Source organism: Podarcis raffonei, chromosome 16, assembly GCF_027172205.1.
Source record: "Podarcis raffonei isolate rPodRaf1 chromosome 16, rPodRaf1.pri, whole genome shotgun sequence".
NCBI lineage: Eukaryota > Metazoa > Chordata > Lepidosauria > Squamata > Lacertidae > Podarcis > Podarcis raffonei.
In genome coordinates this window covers 8,078,036-8,097,702 of record NC_070617.1, presented here as the reverse complement: position 1 = coordinate 8,097,702, position 19,667 = coordinate 8,078,036, and the positions used below count along the sequence as shown (strand labels likewise).

The window sequence follows — 19,667 nt, the reverse complement described above, 5'->3', positions numbered from 1 at the left end:
TGTGTGGTCTCCCCAGCACGCCTTCTGCAGCGCAACTAGTCTGCAAAAGAACCAACATCTTTGGTTATGGGCCCAGCTGCTGAGTGGATGACTGTACATTTTTGGACTTTAAGAAAGGTTTGAAAACTCCTTCTTCCATTGGTGTGGTTCTGTGGGTCTGGAAGAGTTCTAGAATGGTTGACTGGGTTCCAGAACTGAGAACGCTCTGATGTTCCCACAGCTGACAGATGAGAACTACAGTTTATGGTCGTTTGGGGTGGAGGCACTTTTGACCTCTCGGGAAGTTTGGACCTATGTAACCGATGACCCTGTGACTATTGCTTGGTCGAAAGGAGATGCGAAAGCCAGGGCGATGATTAATTTGGCAGTCAGCGACCAGCAAGTAGTCTATATAAGAAATAAGAAAACTGCCAAAGAAATGTGGGACAGTCTTGCAGCAGGTCAGGGGTGATGGGATTTGGAGTCCAACTACATCTGGAGGGCCACAGGTTGTAGCCTCCGGACTGATCCTGCCCGCCTTCTCCAAAGGTTCCATGTGGCTACAAACAAACAACCCTCAGGACTAAATGGCTGAACCAGTTTCTGGAGGTTGAGACCTTTATTTAAAGTTGCCACATGGGCTCTGGGTGATGCAGGGCACCGACTGCTGGAGATTTACCCCACTCTCTCCCTTATTTTGAATCCTGCTGGAAGAAATCGTTGTAGGTCATGCAGAGGGCCGTCAGGAAGCCCGTGTACTCCTTGAAGTCAATCTCATCATCCTTGTTCTTGTCCAGGGTCCCCATCAGCTTGTCAATTCCGCCTGCCTTCATCTTCTGCGAGGGAAAGGGGGGCAAAGGAAAGAGAGCGGGAGAGATTGGGGTACATGTCTGATTATGGGGGGCACTGAACCCCCCTCACAAATTTAACTCTCTTTCAAAACTTACGGGTTGCATCCAACTGAGGCCGTATTCACGTGATACATTTAAAGCTCTCCAATACTTTAAATGGGACGTGGGTGGCGCTGTGGGTTAAACCACAGAGCCTAGGGCTTGCCGATCAGAAGGTCGGCGGTTCGAATTCCCGTGACGGGTGAGCGCCCGTTGCTCAGTCCCTGCTCCTGCCAACCTAGTAGTTCGAAAGCACACCACTACAAGTAGATAAATAGGTACAGCTCTAGCGGGAAGGTAAACGGCGTTTCCGTGCGCTGCTCTGGTTCGCCAGAAGTGTCTTAGTCCTGCTGGCCACATGACCCGGAAGCTGTACGCCGGCTCCCTCGGCCAATAAAGCGAGATGAATGCTGCAACCCCAGAGTCGGTCACGACTGGACCTAATGGTCAGGGGTCCCTTTACCTTTAATACTTTAAATTGTCATGACTTCCCGCAAAGAATTATGGGAGCTGTAGTTTGTAAAGGGTGCTGAGAGCTGTTATGAGACGCCGGCTATTTACCGCTACAGAGCTACAGTTCCCAGAGTTCCTGGGAAGCAGGACTGGTTGTTAAACCACTCTGGAAGTTGTAGGGGAATTGGGGCTTCCTAACAACTCTTGGCACTTTTAACAAACTGCAGCTCCCAGAATTATTTGGGGGACGCCAAGACTGTTTAATTGGGACGCGGGTGGCGCTGTGGGTAAAACCTCAGCGCCTAGGACTTGCCGATCGAAAGGTCGGCGGTTCGAATCCCCGCAGCGGGGTGCGCTCCCGCTGCTCGGTCCCAGCGCCTGCCAACCTAGCAGTTCGAAAGCACCCCCAGGTGCAAGTAGATAAATAGGGACCGCTTACCAGCGGGAAGGTAAACCGGCGTTCTGAGTGCTGCGCTGGCTCGCCAGATGCAGCTTTGTCACGCTGGCCACGTGATCCGGAAGTGTCTCCGGACAGCGCTGGCCCCTGGCCTCTTGAGATGGGCGCACAACCCCAGAGTTTGTCAAGACTGGCCCGTACGGGCAGGGGTACCTTTACCTTTACCTTTTAAGACTGTTTAAAGAAAAATTAATGAGTGCTAAGATGTCAAGGGTAATGAAAAAAAACAGAATTACAGCTGTAAATGACTGGGTAAGAGAAGAAGGATTAAAGAAAGTGAGTTATAAGTTAATTGAAGTGAGGGGTTGCTGAAGAAAATTTTAAAATAGGGATGCAGAAAAGGGAGGCATGGGGAAGTCGGTGAAATAAGGTTTATGAAAAAGAGGTTATGAAATTATACGTGTTTATATGTTTGTTTGTTTATGTATTGTGAATTGTAATGTGTTTAATTTATGTTGGAAAATCAATAAAAATTTATATATATATATAAAAAGACTGTTTAAAGAAGTATCATAGTGCTTTAAATATATGGCGTGAAGAGGGCCTAAGCTGTACTCGGATCCATTGCCATTCACTGAAGTATATTACATCATGCTCATTCATTTTAATGGGTTTACTTTAAGACTGAGATGGGATATTGCCCTGAAAGAAGGAAGGAAGGAAGGAAGGAAGGAAGGAGGCAGCAAAAGAAAAGTCAGTCACCTGGAAGGAAACTAAGGCATAAAGTGAATAAGGGAAAGATGGGGAAAGGAAGGAAAGACTTATCTAAACTCCCCACTGTTTATCCCATGCGCAAGCCCCACATTTTGACTTGCTGCACTTCCCTGTCCCCTCCAAGGATGTGTATCAGGATCAGCCCCCTCGCCACTGACTGTCCGTGGCTCTCCAGGGTTTCAGACTGGGAGTCTTCCCCAGTTCTACCAGGAGATGTCAGGACTCGAACCCGGGACCTTCTGCATGCAAAGTAGATGCTGTGCCACTCAGCCGTGGTCCTGATGGAAGATGCACATCTTGAAGGTGGAACGCTGGTTTCCCCAATATCGTGTTGTGTTTGGGGGCCACTATTTCCCCCCCCCCGATCCGCTGGGGCACTGACCTCTCCAAGTGCCAACTCCTTCTTCACCAGCTCTTTCAGCTCTCCCTTGCTCAGAGTAAACTTATCCCCTTCTTTCCCTGAATATTTGTGGAAGGTGTACACAAGCGTCGCCAGGGCTTTCTCCAGGGGCGTCTCCATGTCCATCAGCCAGGCAAGATCTGAAAAGGAGAAAGCAGGGAAGTGAACTGTATGGTGGGATTTGTTCATTTGTTCATTACATTTATATCCTGCCCTTCCTCCTGAAGGACCACATGGTTAAGAACATACAAAGAGCCTGATCCAGACCCTTCAAGTGTCCCTATTTTCCAGGGATGGTCCTGGATTTACAGAAGCTGTCCCTGTTTCTGATTTGATCCCCCAATGTCCCGTTTTTCCTTAAAGGTAAAGGGACCCCTGACCACTAGGTCCAGGCGTGACCGACTCTGGGATTGCGGCGCTCATCTCGTTTTATTGGCCGAGGGAGCCGGCGTACAGCTTCCGGGTCAAGTGGCCAGCATGACTGAGCCGCTTCTGGCGAACCAGAGCAGCGCACGGAAATGCCGTTTACCTTCCCGCTAGAGCTGTACCAATTTATCTACTTGTAGTGGTGTGCTTTCGAACTGCTAGGTTGGCAGGAGCAGGGACTGAGCAACGGGAGCTCACCCCGTCGCGGGGATTCGAACTGCCGACCTTCTGATCGGCAAGTCCTAGGCTCTGTGGTTTAACCCACAGCACCATCCACATCCCTGCTTTTCCTTACAACATCCCTATTTTTACCAGAGAAATGTTGGAGGCCAACCCAGGAACGGGAGAAGGGCCCTTGTTTTTTTTATTTCAACCTGTGGGACAGCTCAGGCCATAAAGCCTTTGCTTATACAGCATTCGCCCTAGGTGAGAGCTTGGGAAGCTCATCCTGCGAAGCAGAAAATATACATAAAAAGAGATCTTGCAAGCAAGCACACATTAGAAGCAGCAGCGAACAACTCTGCAATTAAGGAGGGTGGAAACAAGTTGATAAGGGCTCCATTAGCACAGGTAGGGATTTCCCTGGGAACGGCTGGCCAGCCCTGGGCGAACACACCCAGCACCAGCGTGTTCTCGACGCTTCCCACTCCCAGCACTTTAGATCTGCAGCTCGTAGCATTTGAGTTGGCAGGCGAGGCAGCCCGGATCATATGATGTAAAGGTAAAGGTAAAGGGACCCCTGACCGTTAGGTCCAGTCGTGGCCGACTCTGGGGTTGCGGCGCTCATCTCGCTTTATTGGCCGAGGGAGCCAGCGTACAGCTTCCGGGTCATGTGGCCAGCATGACTAAGCCGCTTCTGGTGAACCAGAGCAGTGCACGGAAATGCCGTTTACCTTCCCGCTGGGGCTGTACCTATTTATCTACTTGTAGTGGTGTGCTTTCGAACTGCTAGGTTGGCAGGAGCAGGGACCGAGCCACGGGAGCTCACCCCATTGTGGGGATTCGAACTGCCGGCCTTCTGATCAGCAAGCCCTAGGCTCTGTGGTTTAACCCACAGCGCCGCCCGCATCCCTTCCAATCACATGATGTACTCCATTGTATATGCTAGGGGTGGGGAACCTGCGGCCCGCGGGTGACATGTGACCCACCAGGCTTCTCTATCTGGCCCACAAGACTCTCCCAAGACCACGCCCCTCATTGGGCCCTTATGTTTTGCACCTTGAGTACTTTTGCCCGCTTGGAATGTGCCCTTAAACTCTGCCCATGCCTTTTCCTTGTCTGGATGGAGAACAGAGAGGGGTGTGTGAGAGTTTGTGTGTGTGTGGAAGCTAGCCGACTGTACAGTGACAAATTTTTACATTTTGTTGGACGCAGAGGAATGGTGGGAGGCATCGACTGGAGGACCCTCAAGGGAAGGCGGTTCAGAGCCTGCAGATGGGTAGTGGGATGACAGTGCAAGTGGTCAGAGGGAGAAGAGGGTGAAGACTGGGAGGAGGAGGTGTCGGAAGCTGAAGAGGTAACAGGGTTTAGTGAGCGGGGAGAATCTGTGTCAGAGAGGAGTCCAGAAGCAGAGGCAGTAGCAGAAACTGGATGTCAGGAGTGCGTGCAGGAGCCAGGCCCTGTGACCAGTAGGGCTTCGCAGGACTGGGGCTTTCCTAGGTTTGTTCTGAAGAGGCAAAGCGCGGCCACCCAGGTGAGGCCGATTGGTAACTCACAGCACCAGGTGGCAAGAGCCGGGAAGGGATATAAGGTCAGCATTTCCCTTTGGCTCTTTGCCACAGCAGCACGCTTCCTGCCTTGCTGCGTTTGGCTCCTTGACTCATGACCCTCAGACCTGTGGCTTCTTGACTCCTGGGTCTCTGACCCTTGGCTTCCTGACTCTTGGCTTCCTGACTCTCCTTCCTGCTCCCACCCCACCGTCTAGCCCCCAGTCCCGACATCCTCCACCAGGACTTTGACCGCCCGTAAACCAGACCGTGACACTGGAGAGTAGGAAGGCCAAGAGGCAGAGATGAGTCAGGCTGGCCTCCCTCTCGTGCTGCAACAAACTCCCCTCTTCTATGGTCTCCCAGAGCCAGAAGAGGCATGAAAAGAGTGGAGAAGAAGTTAGCTTTGCACAGGCACAGTCTCAGATTGCTTGGGGGAAACTGGAGAAAGGAGGAGGTTTAGGGCAGCTGTGGGAAGGAGGGGGCCTTCAGTCTCTGCAACTGCCTACCAAAGAAGAATTGCTGTGCTTACTAGGCCTGGTACTCTTTAGCAGATCCCGTTTCCTCGAATAAAGAGTTACCTTCACTTACTCTGTGTGATTTATTGCTAGCTCGCCCTTGTCACATTTGTTGCCCCGCCCACCACTGGCATGTGGCCCCCAAAATGTTTCCCAGAAGGGAATGTGGCTCTTGGGCCATATCCTTGAACTCTGATAACACCACTGGCTTCCCTGGATGGAGAATAGGGAGAGGGATTTGTGAATGAGCGTAGAAACTAGCTTGCTGCCCAAAGTGAAAATTTACACCCATCACTCCGCCCACTTTTGACACCCACCCACCTCTGGCATGTGGCCCCTGGGAGGTTTCTCAAAAGGGAAGGTGGCCCTTAGGCTGAAATAGGATCCCCAAGCCTTTTAAGTGAATAGTGAACTTGCTCTCTGAACCCGGATCCTTACGCAGCCAGAATGGCATCCCTCAGTAATGAGGCGGATATATCAGCAAGCTTGGAGGGAGAGAGAAAGGAACCGAGCAGAGCCAATAAGGGCTGAGCATGCCCAATGGCTGCAGAATGTTGGGGCTGGCTGTAGCGGAATAGAGTTGTTTGGAAAGGGTGTGGCTGGCAGCCTGAACAGAAGCACTTTCCCCTGAAGCATTTATTGCAGTGGATATATATATGCATTCACCTCTCCCTCTATGGATTAGCCTCTCCCCTCTCCAGCAGTTTCCTCCATTCATTAACCTTTACAACAAATTAACTAATAGCTTCTGGAAATCTCGGCGGATCCAAAGGGCAGATTTCCTTCGCTAATCACCTCAAAACTGTGGACGGTGCCGCTTTTGGGAGCCACCCACATGCATGAGGGAGAGAGCAGCGGACCCCGAGGGAACCCCAATGTTTACGGAAATTACAAATACAATTACAAATTACAAATAAATGAATGAACATGTTTGGGGAAAATAAAACCGATGGGGAAGGGATGCTGAAACACCTGAGTCAGTGCTGATCATACTCAACTTAACCCGAGGTAATACTGTAATAATAATAATAATAATAATAATAATAATAATAATAATAATTTATTATTTATACCCCGCCCATCTGGCTGGGCCTCCCCAGCCACTCTGGGCGGCTTCCATAGAAACCAAAAATACAGTAAAATATCACACGCTAAAAACTTCCCTGAACAGGGCTGCCTTAAGATGTCTTCTGAATGTCAGGTAGTCGTTTATCGCTTTGACATCTGCTGGAAGGGCATTCCACAGGGCGGGCGCCACTACCGAGAAGGCCCTCTGCCTGGTTCCCTGTAGCTTTGCTTCTCGCAATGAGGGAACCGCCAGAAGGCCCTCGGCGCTGGACCTCAGCGTCTGGGCAGAATGATGGGGGTGGAGACGCTCCTTCAGGTATACTGGACCGAGGCCGTTTAGGGCTTTAAAGGTCAGCACCAACACTTTGAATTGTGCACCAACACTTTGAATTGTGCTCGGAATATTATTTATACCCCGCCCATTTGGCTGGATTTCCCCAGCCACTCTGGGCGGCTTCCCACACAATATTAAAATACAATAACCAATTAAACATTAAAAGCTTCCCTAAACAGGGTTGCCTTCAGATGCCTTCTAAAAGGCTGGTAGTTGTTTTTCTCTTTGACATCTGGTGGGAGGGTGTTCCACAGGGCAGGCGTCACTACCGAGAAGGCCCTCTGCCTGGTTCCCTGTAACTTGGCTTCTCGCAGCGAGGGAACCGCCAGAAGGCCCTCGGCGCTGGACCTCAGTGCCCAGGTAGAACAATGGGGGTGGAGACGCTCCTTCAGGTACACTGGGCCGAGGCCAGTATGTTCTTCATAAGCAGATGCTTGTGAAATATTTGCTGGGGTGCTTTGTCCCTAAACTACACCCCACCTGCCAGTTTGGCGGGCCACAGATTCTACAGCTCTAAGCATCGGCACATGATGCTCGGCGCATCAGCTGGCAAAGTTTCCCACCTGATCCCATGGCCTCCCTGGCATCGATCTCCGCTGCCAAGCCTTCGCTTCATCAGCCAAGAGGAACAACGAATCGCATGAACTCTAAAACAAACACAATTTTGAAACGGCTGCTTTGTGGTTAACCAGGCATTGAAGCCACCAGAGGGCCGAACCCACCTGTGAATCAGGCAGCTTGAATTCAAATCCAGTTAGCTGTGACCAAGGTGGGGCTGGAATCCTGTTCAAGGTGATGCAACCGTCTGCATGAGCTCATGCTAGCAAATAGATCCAAGAATGGTGTGTTAAAGATTAAGGTTGCCAGCATCCAGACTTGGGGTGGGTGGGTGTGGTGCTCCTGTGCCTCTTAAAGCAGGGGCTGCCAACCTTTTGGGGCCTATTTTAATTTTAAATTATTACTTTATTCGAAGAATAACAAATAGAAATATCCGTTACCTCCCACAAACTTGGAATGTAAGCTGGAGTCCATGTAGATATTTTGATTAGTGACAGTGTTTTCCTTCTGTACCCCCAAGTGTGTTTTATAAGCTGGTCTCCGGCCGTAATAAATTATATATCTATCATCTATCTATCTATCTATCTATCTATCTATCTATCTATCTATCATCTATCTATCTAGTGACGGTGCACATTTGGATTCTGGAAAGAGTGATGTGAGTGCCACCAATTCTGGTCACCACTTCCCCCTCCCAACATTTCTCCGATGAAAATAGGAACGTCCTATTCCTCTGTTGTTGTTGTTGTTTACACCCTGCCTATCTGGCTGGGTTGTGCCAACCACTGTGGGCAGCTTCCAACATATATAAAAACATAATAAAACATCAAACTTAAAAAAACAACTTTCCTGTACAGTGGTACCTCGAGTTAAGTACTTAATTCGTTCCGGAGGTCCGTGCTTAACCTGAAACTATTCTTAACCTGAAGCACCACTTTAGCTAATGGGGCCTCCTGCTGGAGCACGATTTCTGTTCTCATCCTGAAACAAAGTTCTTAACCTGAGGTACTATTTCTGGGTTAGCAGAGTCTGTAACCTGAAGCGTATGTAACCTGAAGTGTATGTAACCTGAGGTACCACTGTACAGAGCTGCCTTCAGATGTCTTCTAAAGATTGTATAGTTACTTATCTCTTTGGCTCGCATAACTCCATACCCTCCTACATTTCTCCGATGAAGATAGGGACGTCCTAAGGAAAAGCAGGACATTCTGGGATCGAATCAGAAACCGGGGCGGCTTCTGCAATTCCGGGACTGTGGACCCTGGGAAATAGGGACACTTGGTCTAGCATACCGTGAGACAGGAAGAGAGAAAGTGCCCACAAAATGCACCCTTCACGGTTCCCAAAAGTAGGACTCAGCTGAATTAATCTTGAGTTCCCTAAGAAGCCTGAAGATCTGAAAGAGGAAGTGGAAGTGAAAAAGGAAACTTCCTCCTTTAGAGTTCTAGAAACTTTTTGAGGGAAGAAAAGAATAGGAACTTCCCTCGCTGCCTCACAACCAAGGGAGGAGCTGAAAGGTATTTTGGAGACCCTTGTTGTAGAAGTTACTGGGATTTTCACCCTGTACGGCATCTCTCATCGCCAAGCTGACAGGCTTGTGGGTGATACAGCTGTATTTGAAGCTTAAAAACATGCTGGAGAAGGTATATGCCTACTATATGGAAGTTAACTGGACAACAAAAACAGAATTTACGCGCTCTCATGGTAGCCAAGAGACTGATATTGATGAACTAGAAGACAATATATCCTTTAATCAGTGGATTGATCATATGATAACACTTGCAACCTATGAACAGATGGCTTACAGATGTAGACTGCTTGGATAAACACAGCAATATTTGGAACGAATGTATAGAAAATGCAGTAGGCTGTTAATATTTCTACAGTGGTACCTTGGGTTACATACGCTTCAGGTTACATACGCTTCAGGTTACAGACTCCACTAACCCAAAAATAGTACCTCAGGTTAAGATCTTTGCTTCAGGATAAGCACAGAAATCGGGCTCCGGCGGTGTGGCGGCAGCAGGAGGCCCCATTAGCTAAAGTGGTGCTTCAGGTTAAGAACAGTTTCAGGTTAAGTACGGACCTCCGGAATGAATTAAGTACTTAACCCGAGGTACCACTGTATTAGTATTGGGATAATAATCTCAAATTTTTGTCTATAATCATATAACGCTTCCCCTTCCCTTTACACAGTTCTGCGTTTTGATTTCCCCCCTTCTTTTTGTATCACTTTACTGCTTTATATTTTAATTTATCTCTCAATAAAATATCAATTAATAAATGATGCAGGAGAACGGTGCGCCGGACCATGGACAGAGTTACTGTACAGCCCCAGATTGCAAGGATCGCTGCCCACTCCTCCCCTGACCGTGCCTTTTAGCAACAGTCCAGAAATGTCACCTGCGGACATTTCTCACCCCCCCATTACTTTATCTGCCCACAGACTGTCTCGCCAGAGTGGTGCATGCTCTGGTTATCTCCCACTTGGACTACTGCAATGCACTCTACGTGGGACTACCTTTGAAGGTGACCCCAAAACTGCAATTAATCCAGAATGCGGCAGCTAGACTGGGGACTGGGAGTGACCACCAGGACCACATAACACCGGTTCTGAGAGATCTGCATTGGCTCCTAGTACGTTTCCGATCACAATTCAAAGTGTTGGTGCTGACCTTTAAAGCCCTAAACGGCCTCGGTCCAGTAGACCTGAAGGAGCGTCTCCATCCCCATCATTCTACCCGGACACTGAGATCCAGCGCCGAGGGCCTTCTGGTGGTTCCCTCATTGTGAGAAGCGAGGTTACAGGGAACCAGGCAAAGGGCCTTCTTGGTAGTGGCGCCCTCCCTGTGGAACGCCCTCCCTTCAGATGTGAAGGAAATAAGCAGCTATCCTATCTTTAAAAGACATCTGTTCAGGGAAGTTTTTAATATTTAATGCTGTACTGTTTTTAACACTTGATTGGGAGCCGCCCAGAGTGGCTGGGGAAACTCAGCCAGATAGGCAGGGTATAAATAAATTATTATTATTATTATTATTATTATTATTATTATTATTATTATTATCATCATCATCTCTGTGTCAGGCAAAAGCTTTTGCCTGTTCACATGTTAATTCTGTTAGTTCTGCTCTTCAGAGACAGAATTTCTTTTCTTTTCTTCAGAAATTCTTCAGAGGCAGAAAGATAATTTGGCAACAGCGGCCTCTGGAATCGCCAAGCAGCCCCAGATGAGTTAGTGAGCTCTTTCTAAAAGGTCAAGAAACAGGAGCCCAGTTTCCTTCTCGACTGTCTCTCCCAAAACCCGAATACAAATGAAGGATCTGGATTGATTTAGCTGGACTCTGACTCACAAAGAGATGTTGTAATGTGGAAAAGGCGTTGGCTAGCCTAGCGATTGCAGGCTGGGGATTTGCCAGGTTCTGATAGCCACGGGCAAAATTCAGAGCTACATTTTAACATGCAGAGCTGTGTGGGTGTGAGACCTCCGAGCAGCTCATGTGACTTGCACATCTGGAATCTGTGTGGACATCTGGAGAGAAAAAGCATCCTCTTCTTCCAGGAAGGGCTTGACCCCAGCCAGAAATAAGGGGAGAAGGCTGTGACTCCCTGGCAGAGTACCTGCTTTGAGTGCAGAAGGCTCCCAGTTTGATCCCTGCCATCTCCAGTTAGGGCTTGGAAAAGAGGGCTGGTTGGCTGGGGGCAGTGCCAGATTTACGTATGAGCTATACAAGCTATAGCTTAGGGCCCCACTCTCTTGGGGCCCCCCAAAAAATTTTAAAGGGAAAAAAACCTGGATGTACATTTCCAAAATATAAGATATAAAATAAAACCTACATTCAGCAACCGTGTTTTGTGTTGTGTACGCTCCTATGATGTAAGTCATGGGCCCCGCCTGCTAGCCTGCTCCCTAAAATATCACTGGTTTGCTCATTTCTGAATCAATTACTTTGATAAAATACATATTTTGTTATGTGCAAATGGCTTTAGATACCTATTAGGTCCATAAATTACCGTATAGCATATATTCAGCACAAAAAAACAGCGGCAATTTGTTGTTGACAAAGGACAGCTGGACATATAAAGGGCCCCATTACCTTCAGTAGCTTAGGGCCTCATCAAACCTAAATTACCCAGGGTGATGGGGAACTGTTAGTGAGCCCTCTTTGTGTTCGCTCCGCCAACCAGCTGCAAATCCACCTAACAGCTGCCTTGTCCAGCCCACATTTGACCAGCTTCTCCACAAGACTATCATGGGGGCTTTGTCAAAAGCCCTACTGAAATCAGGATACGATAATGTTCACAGCATTCCCCTGATCCACCAAGCTTGTAACTCTTATCAAAAACGGGATCCATCTGGCATGACTTGTTTTTGAGAAAACCATGCTGAAGCCAGCGCAACCGAACCGGCCGTGATCCCCTAAATTTGCCTACTGCCTGGCCAGTATAGTGCCTGGCTCCAATCAAGTCTTGGTTGCGAGTTACTGCTATATTGCCTTTCTGGATCAAACCAAGGATTTGCCCAGCATCCTGTTTCCAACAGAGGGCATCCCGGAAGCCCCTAAAGCGAGGCCTGAAGGCAGCAGCCCTTCTTCCCTGTCCATCCCCCAGAAGCAGGCATTCTGTGGTAGACTGCCCTTGCACAAGGAGGCTCCCTTCGAGCTAGCATAACTAAAAGAGCCGCTGGGGGAAGGAGTTTGGGGAAGGCTGAGGCGGCGGCGGAAACAATCTAGAAAGCATCACAGAGAGGAAAAGCAAGCCAGTTGATAAGTACAGATGGATGTGAAATTAAGGATGCATAGCCGTTTAAAAGGAGCTAAAAGCAACTCACCGGATGAGAATGTGGACGGCAAGCTTGAGCAGTGAAGCAGGGAATTGGGTGTGGTATAGCATCTCCCTCTTATGCAGTTTCATGGGGGGGTCCCCAGAGATTGAAGCTGGTAAAAGCAGGAACATGATCTCGTTGCCAGGATATGTCCTGAGGGACTGCTGGCATCCAGCCATCTTCTCCTCAGGTTGTGAACAACTCCTTTTCTTTTCTTTTTTCCCTTTCCCCGCTTTTAAATTAACTTTATTTACTGCGGCTTATTCATCGATCTTCAAAAAGACATACCCATCACAAAGTATATTTTTTACAATATACTAGGTCTAAAAAAAGAAAAAATTCAGAAAGAAGAAAAGGTAAGAAATGGAGAGACCAGGAAAAAAGAGAAAGGGAGAGAAAAGGGGAAAAAAAGAAATAACTACGGAAAGATAGGTAAAGGTAAAGGGACCCCTGACCGTTAGGTCCAGTCGTGTACGACTCTGGGGTTGCGGCGCTCATCTCACTTTACTGGCCAAGGGAGCCGGCGTACAGTTTCTGGGTCATGTGGCCAGCATGACTAAGCCGCTTCTGGCGAACCAGAGCAGCGCACGGAAACGCCGTTTACCTTCCCGCCGGAGCGGTACCTATTTATCTACTTGCACTATGATGTGCTTTCGAACTGCTAGGTTGGCAGGAGCAGGGACTGAGCAACAGGAGCTCACCCCATCGCAGGATTCGAACCGCTGACCTTCTGATCGGCAAGTCCTAGGCTCTATGGTTTAACCCACAGCGCCACCTGAGTCCCATTAACAACTCTTGCTTGAGCCTAAATTAGGATTCTCTTGGCCTTATCAATGTTCTGCCTGAAGGTGGCCAGTTTTTAATTTTAGGAGGGCTCCTGCACCTTTAATGCAGGGAGGGTTCAGTTTCCTTGGCATGAAAGCAAGAGAGAGAGGCCAGTGGCATAAAAAGGAAAAAGCGGTGGCTTCACCCAGTGTTGCAGACCACAAAGAGAGAACTTCCGTGGTGTCTTAAACACAAGCTGTTTTTGTTTTTTTGGGTGGTGTGCTACTTTGCAATCTGTGAGGGCTGAGTCATAATAAATTCTGTTTGCCTTTGAGGTGCCACGAATGGAGAACTACATGCTGCAATCGAGGGCCGCATTCCTTTCTGAGCAACATTTGGAGGGCCATAGGTCCCTCTCCCCCACCCCACCCCCCACAGCTAACTTACAGCTGGTTCTCAGCTTCCCTCCGCTCCACCGAATTCAAAGCAGAGAGGGCGTTTATTCTTTGGGCGAAAGGCGTAATTTGAAAGGCGTAATTATCTTGCAATGTTATTACCAACAGTTGAAAGAAAAATACACATTGGCAGCTGCAGCTGTGTGTTTGTGGGAAGGAGCAGGTTTTACGCTGCCTTGCCACCCCCCCAGGCACATGTTCACACTAGGGACTAGAAACTTCCTCCCACCTGAGCCTTCAGAGATTACACTTCCCAATAATCCCAGGGAGAAAATGTGAAGTACGACAAGTCTTGCATCCTGCATTATTATTATAATACGATTTCTTACATTCATGTACCACCTTTTCATCCAAGGAGCTCCAGGTTACCCCCCCCCCCACTCCTCATTTTATCCTCACAACAACCCTGTGAGGTAAGTTAGGCCCAAAGCCACCCAGTGAGTTTCATGGCTGAGTGGGGATTCGAACCCCTGTCTCCCAGGTCCTAGCCCATGCTGGCTCTCGATCACGCTCTCTTAAAAGCACATGTGGGGATTCGAACTCACAGCCTCTGGATCCCCAGCCACTGGCTCCCCCCCCCCACGAGTAACAGGCCCAATGGTCTTCCCGGCTGGGACAGTTGCCCCTGGCAACATCAGTCTCCCTCCCTTCTGTTCAGCCAGGTGTGGCAAACAGGATGCAGGGGACAGGTGGGGAATCTGTTGCTAAGCAACAAGAGGCCAGGGACCGCTCAGTGGGATGATGGGACTAGGAGAGATGCTGGAGTTCTGGCCGTGTGTGTGTGTGTGTGTGTGTGTGTGTGTGCTGGATTGAAATTGAGAGGTTTCTAGCTGTAATGATACATAAGAACATAGATGGGGGGAAAAGGGTTTGAAAAATAAGGTAATGTTACAAGCTGTAATGCTTTAAATGAAGGATTTGCTGAACAAATAATCTTAATTGGGATAGGAGAAGTATGAGGAGGTCTGAGAAATTTGTTATCTAAAAGTATGGTTTATGAATTTTATGCTTTTGTTTAATGTTTCTGTTTGTTCTGTTTTTGTTTGTTTGTTTAAAAAATTGGAAAATTTAATAAATATTCTTTAATATATATATATATATATATATATATATATATATATATATATATATTCTTCTGAAGTTCAGCATGCCTGACTTCGTCCTTAAAACCAGCAGAGAATGGAGCTGTTTTTCAGCTGTTTTCTTGGAGGCCGAACAATAAACCTCTTTGTGTACAAAATACACAGAGAGAGATCAGGAGAGAGAGAGAGAGAAGTAAGGGGAGGTAAGGGAGAAAAATTGGCCCTTCGGCCTTTCAGGCTGCGGCAGGGTTGGGTTTGGAAAGGGACCCTGCAAAGGCAATAATTTTGAATCCTTTACAGTGGTACCTCGGGTTAAGAACTTAATTCGTTCCGGAGGTCCGTACTTAACCTGAAACTGTTCTTAACCTGAAGCACCACTTTAGCTAATGGGGACTCCTGCTGCTGGCGTGCCGTCGGAGCACGATTTCTGTTCTCATCCTGAAGCAAAGTTCTTAACCCTAGGTACTATTTTTAGGTTAGCAGAGTCTGTAACCTGAAGCGTATGTAACCTGAAGCATATGTAACCCGAGGTACCACTCTACTGGGAATTGAACGAGATCTACACCCAGTATAGGCCTGAACAGCCACTTTGTTCTACAGAACAGAGCTGTGCATTTAGTTCACTCCACACTTGCAAGGAATCCGTCATTCAGGGTGGCAGGACCTAATCTCTGGAACTCCCTGTCCTGTGATATTAGGTAGGCGCCTTCGCTGTTTCTGATGCCTGTCTTAAAGACTCCGTTGCTTTCAGCAGACCTAACCAGACGTGTAATTTGGACCGGTAATTATATTTTATAATGTTTGTTTTTTCAGAGCTGCTGATTTTGCTTATCTTTGGATCCATTTTGGGTTAGCTTCCTCTTACTGTTAGCTAAGTTCAGTTGCCAGTTCCAGCAGCCAAGCCCTTTTGATATTCTTACAGAGCCTCCATATCCAGGCACAGTCTATCTCGTTCCCTAGTTCTTAGGGGCATTTTGGCCACTGTGAGAACAGGATGTTGGACAATGATGGGCCATTGTTCTGTTCAAGAACTGGGCTTTTCTGATGTACTTAATTGTCTCCGCCAGTCCTTCTGGCACTCCGACAATCTCCCCAAGCCCTATTGATAAGAATGACCAGAAACTGTTTTTATACGCAACAACAGCCGCGAGGCTATTGCAGGCCCAGGTGTGGAAACAGCAACAATTGCCAACAGTAGAAGAGTGGCACTACAAGGTTATGGAGTATGCAGAAATAGCCAAACTAACACCAAAAATTCGACATCAGGGAAATTCTATACATAGAATGGGGGAAATTTATGTTATACATAGAGAAGGTGATGTGAAATAGGGAAACCAGTAGAACTGAAATAATCCTCATAACGGGAAAATACAAAGAAATTTATTGGACAATAGTATCAAAATGAATTAAAAATGTACCATATTTTTCGCTCTATAAGACGCACCAGACCACAAGGCGCACCTAGTTTTTGGAGGAGGAAAACAAGAAAAAAAAAAATATTCTGAATCTCAGAAGCCAGAACAGCAAGAGGGATCGCTGTGCAGTGAAAGCAGCAATCCCTCTTGCTGTTCTGGCTTCTGGGATAGCTGCGCAGCCTGCATTCGCTCCATAAGACGCACACACATTTCTCCTTACTTTTTAGGAGGGAAAAAGTGAGTCTTATAGAACAAAAAATATGGTATATTATGACCAAGGTCGAACAGTATTTGTAAATGAATACAGACAGACATCATGGATTGTATATATAAAAAGAGTTATTTGTTTACAGACATTTCATGGACAAAAATTGAAGAAGAAAAGCTATATACAAAATGGATAAAGACAATGCGAAAAGTTAAAGACGACACAAAATAGCAGGAAGAAGGAAGGAGGGAAGTCAGCTCTTGAGAGCAAGAATAAACGTAAAATGTAATGTAATGTATGTAATTATAAAAAAACCAATAAAGATCATCTTAAAAAAAGAAGAAGACATTCTCCCCACGCCACGCCAGCCACCCCTCCAGGCCCCGGACGCCAGTCAGCCCACCACAAAGATACTTCTCTTGTTTGACAAGAGAGCACCCTGAGCCGGCTTGGAATAAGCCCATGGTGGCTCAGCGGAGTCCTGTCTGGGCTTGCAGGCCTGAGGGGAGCAGCGGTGGGGCAGGCGGGGAGCAGGGGTGGCTCAAGAACGCCTGCGCTCAGCAGAAACTTTTGCATCCTATTGAAAATGCAGCCCTGGCAGTTTCATTCAAAGGCAAAACTCTCTCGGGTGCTCAGCGTGAGCTAGACAGGGCTGGGGCTCAATTGGTAGCCGGAAAATCAGGCCACGCGACTGGAAGTTTCTACTCTTTCACATCTTTTACAGCGAGAGAGGGTGGCTGCTATGGGCAAGGCTGGGGTGTATGGCCCTCTTCAAAAAAAATTATTGGTTTTACAAGTTTATAACAAATATAACATACGAAAAATAAAAAATAAAAACAAGAAAAATAAAGAAAAAAGAACATACAAATAAACACTTAATCCTTCTAAGATCCAATTTAGTTTTCATTGTTAACTGACTTCCTCAAACCCCCCCAACTGAATTCCATTGTATCCCCTTGTAACAGTTTCCCAATAACAAAATTTACTTTTTCAGATTACTTCCTTTACTTCTTTTCATAGTTTCTCCCACAATGTTTTACAATTTAGTCATATTCTATTCCTAAGCCAAATTGATAAATTCAAGTAGCTTCTACTTATCTTATATTACAACATTTAGCTAAATAATCTTTAAATTTCTTCCATTGGGGTGTCTGGCCCTCTAGGCCGCTCTGTCTGGCCCTTGTAATGTTCCCCAAGCCACGCCCCTTAAACACAGGCCACGCCCCCCTCACCAGCCCTGCTTCTCACATGCTCAACATATTATCTGCATTAGCTTAATAACCACTTTTGTCTCTTTATGGCTGCTGTAAGTTCCAGAAATGATTTCCTGAAGCTGACTACACCTGAAGCCAGCACGTCAAATGCGGCCCTCCGAGGCTGTTAGCCCGGCCCTCAGAAACCTCCCCAGGGTCACGCCCCTGTTTTGCACACTCCCCCCCCCTAAACCCTATAAATTAATAAATGGTGGGGTTTTGATGATTTGGGATGTGAAGGGAGAAACGCCAGCTGCAGAGGAATTCCTGGGCTAGCATTTGCAAAAAATAAAATAAAAAAGGAATTGCCCAAGCCAGGGCCATTAAGAAGCTATGCAGGGCCATTGAGGGCACAATGCAAGAGAACTGTTCTCCCCCCCCCCCCGTCCTGAGGTGTGAACAGAGACTGGGCGGTTTGGAAGGTTGCATGGTAACTGGGTGTGAGGTGACAGGAAAAGAGGTGTTTTCGGAAGAAGGAAGAGTGGGATCCATCTTTGGCAGGCTGGCTGAAGGTTGCTTGCAGTGCTGCGGGGGACAAGCCCCTCATGAAACGACCATGCTGTAAGATCTGGACTCCCTCCATGAGACTGAAGGTGTAAATAGGTGAATAAACCATATTTCTGAAAGCTACACCGGTCTCCGCCATGTCTCAGTTCTCCAGAAGAACACAGACCCTGGAAGATTGCCTGGAGCCCACTGGGATCTTGCTATCGCTCAGCAAAGCGTGGGGATCAGTGCCAGATTGATGTATAAGCTAAACAAGCTATAGCTTAGGGCCCCACTCTCTTGGGGGCCCCCAAAAAAATTTAAAGGAGAAAAAAACCCTCAGATATTTTCTTGGGGGGAGCAAAGAGACCTCAACCCTAGAAATTGGGTCCTATGCCTAGAGAAAAGGGGACTTTGGTAGCTGTGGGAAAGCAGCAACATTCAATCTCTGCAACTGCTTCATAGGCGCAAGACCTACTGATGAGCATTCGCTGTGCTCACTAGGCCTGACATCCCTGTGCAAATCCTGTTTTTTTCTAATAAAAAGTTAACTCCCCTTGCTTTGCGTGATTTACTGCTGGCTTGATCCTGACACTGTGGTTTCCAGCAACTGATGTTCTAGGGCTGCCATAATTCAAACAGTGAAATATTTTAGTTTTGCCCAAAGTTGTCGAGCTTTGTTGGCAAGGCTGCCGACTGATATATCAAGGAAATGCTGGTTTTTCAAAATCATGGTTAGTAGCCGTCGATAGCCTGCTCCATGGCTGCTCCACCCTCTTTTGCCTCTGGCATGTGGTCCCAGGAAGGCCCTTGGGCTGAAAAATAGCAGAATCATAGAATTGTAGACTTGGAAGGGACCCACAAGGGTCATCTAGTCCAACCCCGTGCAATGCGTGAATCTCAGCTAATGAAGCTCAAGACCACCCCTCCATACATCATACATACATCACAGAAGGGGTGTAGCTCAAGACCACCACCCCAGATACATCATACCTACATCACAGAAAGGGCGGTCTACAGCAGAAATCTGAGTGCTTTGTTTACCTCCTGTCTGCCAGGTTACCTGTTTAATGGTCACTTGATTGGATTGCCTGGGAGCCTGGCCAGACTTTTGTAATGATAAATACTTAGTTCCTGAGTCAAATGTGCCCTTAAGACAGGATTTGTGAAGGAAAAGACAACGGGGAGGCTTTTCCATTTTCCTTTGACCTTGCAGAGAAAACATTTGGTCAGTTTGGGAATCAAAATGGTTTCAGGTCGGTCTTCCTGTGTTGATCTATGTACGTGCTTGGTTGGTACACTTATGAACATTTAACATATCTCTAAGACCCCAAAATTCCTATCACAGCATCCAACCTCTATTTAAAAGCATCCCACGAAGGAGAGCCCATCACTTTCTGAGGTCATCCATACCATTTGTTCCCCTGGCCCTAGAATGATGCAACGGAAACATTCATAGAATCATAGAATCTTAGAGCTGGAAGGGACCCAAGGGTCATCTAGTCCAACCCCCTGCAATGCAGGAATCTCGGCTAAATCATCCACAGCAGATGGCCAATGAGGGCCTACAATACATAGCTCAGTTGGCTAGAGTGTGGTGCTGATAATGCCAAGGCTGTAGGTTCGATCCCCGTAAGGGACAGCTGTATATTCCTGCATTGTAAGGGGGTTAGATGG

At 47.4% G+C, this 19,667-nt stretch overlaps 1 protein-coding gene across 3 annotated transcripts; it reads right to left on the bottom strand.

The window, feature by feature from the left end:
* Positions 1-565: 565 nt before the first annotated feature.
* On the bottom strand, positions 566-14,203 carry LOC128403725 (protein S100-A5-like). 3 transcript variants are annotated; one of them, XM_053368762.1, is made up of 3 exons: positions 14,092-14,203; positions 2,876-3,033; positions 566-815 (listed from the first exon to the last, which is right to left on the bottom strand). In XM_053368762.1, exons 2-3 carry the CDS (start codon positions 3,017-3,019, stop codon positions 672-674), a joined length of 288 nt encoding a protein of 95 aa, XP_053224737.1. In that variant the 5' UTR covers positions 3,020-3,033; positions 14,092-14,203; the 3' UTR covers positions 566-671. The 3 variants fall into 3 exon arrangements, with proteins under 3 accessions (XP_053224737.1, XP_053224736.1, XP_053224738.1); XM_053368761.1 differs by lacking the exon at positions 14,092-14,203 and adding an exon at positions 12,333-12,529; XM_053368763.1 differs by lacking the exon at positions 14,092-14,203 and adding an exon at positions 7,668-7,751.
* Positions 14,204-19,667: the final 5,464 nt, after the last annotated feature.

What these genes read in the sequence shown, in the direction of transcription:
- LOC128403725 (XM_053368762.1), bottom strand. Translation starts at nt 3,019, where the DNA reads ATGGACATGGAGACGCCCCTGGAGAAAGCCCTGGCGACGCTTGTGTAC. An exon ending in AGGAGTTGGCACTTGGAGAG is followed by an intron (nt 816 to 2,875) that starts GTCAGTGCCCCA and finishes TTTCCCTCGCAG; the next exon opens with AAGATGAAGGCAGGCGGAAT.